Source organism: Streptopelia decaocto (genome assembly GCF_964273445.1).
Source record: "Streptopelia decaocto genome assembly, contig: HAP1_SCAFFOLD_1994, whole genome shotgun sequence".
Taxonomy (NCBI): domain Eukaryota; kingdom Metazoa; phylum Chordata; class Aves; order Columbiformes; family Columbidae; genus Streptopelia; species Streptopelia decaocto.
This window is the reverse complement of record NW_028116872.1, coordinates 1-3,304: the sequence shown is the minus strand read 5'-3', so window position 1 is coordinate 3,304 and position 3,304 is coordinate 1. Positions and strand designations below refer to the sequence as shown.

Sequence of the window (3,304 nt, the reverse complement as noted above, 5' to 3'; positions counted from 1 at the left end):
CCAGCCGGGAGCTCTGGAGATGCAGAGCAGCCAGACCCCCTCGCCAGAATCAGGGAACCCCTCAGAAGTCACGGAACAAAAGGCCCCAGGCGTATTTTCCTGTCCCTCACGCCATGACCAGCCCTGTGTCCGCTCCGGAGCGAGGCCGAGGGCTCAAGGCTCCGCACGGAGCCCGGCCACGTGCTGGGGGCAGCCCGAGCGGCACCACCAGGGCCCCGCTGCCGGCCCGCCCCGCCCGCCGCTGTGAGGCTGCTGGGCCTCGGCCGGGCCTTTTATACACTCCCCGTCACGTGGCCCCGCCCCGCCCCTTTCGTCATCACCGCGAGCGGCAGCATGGCGGCGGCGGTGAGTGCCCGGCGAGTGCGGAGCGGGGCTGCCCAGCCCTGCCCGGTCCATCCGTAACCCCGGGGCTGCCCAGCCCCGCGATCCCCCATGGTACGTGCCAGTCCCTGCCACAACCCCAACCCGGGACGTGCTCAGCCCCTCCATAGCCCCCCCACTCCGTGCCCGGTCCCTCCGTATACCTCCTGGCTGGTGCCCGGTCCCTCCATAACCCCCCAGCCGGTGCCCTCCCCGCCACCCCCAGCAGCCCCGTGTCCCGGTCACCCCCGCTCAGCCGGTGCCGTGTCCCCGCAGGTTCCTCACCTCCAAGGAGCAGTTCCACGCGTTCCTGCGGGCCCGGGGCGAGCCCAGCGGCCGGGGGGGTGGGGAGGATGGGGAGGAGGTCGAGGAGAAGAAGGAGGATGAGGATGAGGATGGCGGCAGCCCCCAGAGCGAGGCCCCGCCAAACGGGTGAGGCCGGAGGAGCCGGGGCAGGACGGGAGAGCCGAGAGGAGGTGGATCAGCGGAGAAGGAGCCGGCGGAGCGGAAGCGGGCGCGGGGGCAGAACAAGAGCCGGCCGTGCACGAAACCCACCCACTGCGAGCAGAACAGGCTGTGCCCGTCGGTCACGCAGGCGGGACACGGGGCTCTGGGGCGCGGTGGGTGCTCAGAGCAGTTCTGGGCCAGGGCAGACCCAGGCTTACCTCACCTGTGCTGGAGGATAGTGGTGTTGTCCCAAAACTGGGTTCTTCACCCAGTTCATTAATGTCCTTTGTCTCTATGTCTCGTATATCTCCAACCCTGGCATGCCTGGGTGGGGAAGCAGAGGGCAGAGGTCTCACCCTGCTCTTTATCATTTTAAGGGCTGTGCAGAGAAGTGCTACTTCGGCGCGCGGTGCCGCTTCCTCCACGATGTCGGCGAGTACGTGGCCGCGAAGCCGGGCGACCTGGGCCGCAGCTGTGTGCTCTTCCAAACCTTCGGCAAGTGCGTTTACGGTGTCACCTGCCGCTTTGCCCAGTCCCACCTCGGCGCCGGCTACCAGAACATCGTCAACGCGGACCTGGGCAAGCAGTGGGAAGGGAAGACGCTGGTGAGGAACAACCTCTCCAAGGACCTCCAGCACCCGCTGTGCAAGAAGAAGTTTAACTTCAAGAAGGCCCATGAGTATCTCCGCGGTCTGGCCAAGCCCCACGGTGACGGTGGGAAGGGCGGCAAAGCCACCGGGTGCTCTGCAGAGGAGCAAGAGGTGCCCAACTGCACAACAGCCCAGGAGGGCCGGGGAGACGGCCCCGAATGTCCTGTGCGACCAGAGCAGGGAGAAGATCCCAAACCAGACGCCTGGCAGAGCGGCGAGGAGCCTTCCTCCATCAAAACAGCCGGCCCGGTGACAGATGAAGATCTTATAAAGCTGGGGGCATGCGAGAAGAAGAAGGTGAGAGTTTGGTTGAGGGCTGCCGTCTCTTGTCAAGCGGCTGAGATTGTGCTTGGGAAGACAGGAGGGAGCTCTGGGCTGGGTGGGAGGCAGAGGACAGAGCTGCCTGGGGACCGTGTTACTGTTGTGAGGGGCGGGATGCGGGAAGGTGAGCTCTTGGGGTCGTGGTGGTGTCCTTGGAGGGGGAGAAGCAAGAGAAGCTGCGGCTCCTTGCACGTGGAGGAGCTGAGCTGTTGGTGAGGGTGGAAACGAGCTGCTGGAAGAGTCGAACTGGGGCTGGTTGGTTTGCACTGCACGATGCCCTCCTCTCCTCCTTGTCACCTCCCGCCTCTCCTCCTCGTCACCTCTGTCCTTGCACCCATTAGCCAGTCTCGCATCCCTCGGTCTGTAACTGCTTTGAGTTTTCTCCAAGCCGAGCAGTGAAAACAACTGGAGCGGTTCAGTTTCTGGTTCTTTCATCCAAACAATACGTTCTCAGGGAATATCTGAGGTTCCTGAACAAAACCGGTGATCTTCTGGTTTTCCCACTGAGTTATACTCATAGCAAGTGATAAAATTGCTGACTGGAATATCTTCCTCCATCCCTCTTGTTTCCCAGCTGGAAATCCAAGGCAAGCTCTACTTGGCTCCACTCACCACGGTGAGTAGATCATTCTCTCCTTCTGTCAAATGTTGCTGTTCCACATTTGGAGCAGGGCGGATCTGAAGAACCACGTCTCTGCTGTCTCTCCCAGTGTGGTAACCTCCCTTTCCGAAGGATCTGCAAGCGCTTCGGGGTGGACGTCACCTGCGGAGAGATGGCTGTGTGCACCAACCTGCTCCAGGGCCAGTCCTCCGAGTGGGCTCTCCTCAAACGCCATCACACCGAAGATATTTTTGGGGTGCAGGTGAGTGCTGTCACCTTGATAACCTAAAAAAATGATAACTCGCTTCTGAAGAGAAAAGCTGCTTCTTGAACTCAGGCAACCTGTCCCCTCTTTGGTAGCTGGAAGGGGCGTTTCCAGACACAGTGACCAAATGTGCAGAGCTCCTGAATCAGACAATTGAAGTAGACTTTGTAGACATCAACGTGGGGTGTCCCATTGACCTGGTCTACAAGAAGGTAAGATGTTCTCTAGCACGCTTTGTGAGTCCTGTTGCTCCAAGTCTTGAGATGCTCCAAAAGTCTTGGGATGCTCCAAAAGTCTTGAGGTGCTCCAAAAGTCTTGAGGTGCTCCAAAAGTCTTGAGGTGCTCCAAAAGTCTTGAGGTGCTCCAAAAGTCTTGAGGTGCTCCAAAAGTCTTGAGGTGCTCCAAAAGTCTTGAGGTGCTCCAAAAGTCTTGAGGTGCTCCAAAAGTCCTGAGGTGCTCCAAAAGTCCTGAGGTGCTCCAAGTCTTGAGATGCTCCAAAAGTCCTGAGATGCTCCAAAAGTCCTGAGGTGCTCCAAAAGTCCTGAGGTGCTCCAAAAGTCCTGAGGTGCTCCAAGTCTTGAGATGCTCCAAAAGTCCTGAGATGCTCCAAAAGTCCTGAGATGCTCCAAAAGTCCTGAGATGCTCCAAAAGTCCTGAGAT

General features: G+C 59.8%; 1 protein-coding gene across 1 annotated transcript; it reads left to right on the top strand.

Annotated features, from left to right (window-relative positions):
* Positions 1-333: 333 nt before the first annotated feature.
* Positions 334-2,856, top strand: LOC309452045 (tRNA-dihydrouridine(47) synthase [NAD(P)(+)]-like; the record flags this gene model as incomplete). Its single annotated transcript, XM_082076721.1, is given in 8 exon segments — positions 334-398; positions 637-776; positions 779-833; positions 835-955; positions 1,185-1,754; positions 2,353-2,394; positions 2,489-2,641; positions 2,740-2,856. Coding segments are annotated over 8 exon segments (1,263 nt in total), but the record flags the coding sequence as incomplete, so codon positions are not given.
* Between the last annotated feature and the right edge of the window lie 448 nt (positions 2,857-3,304).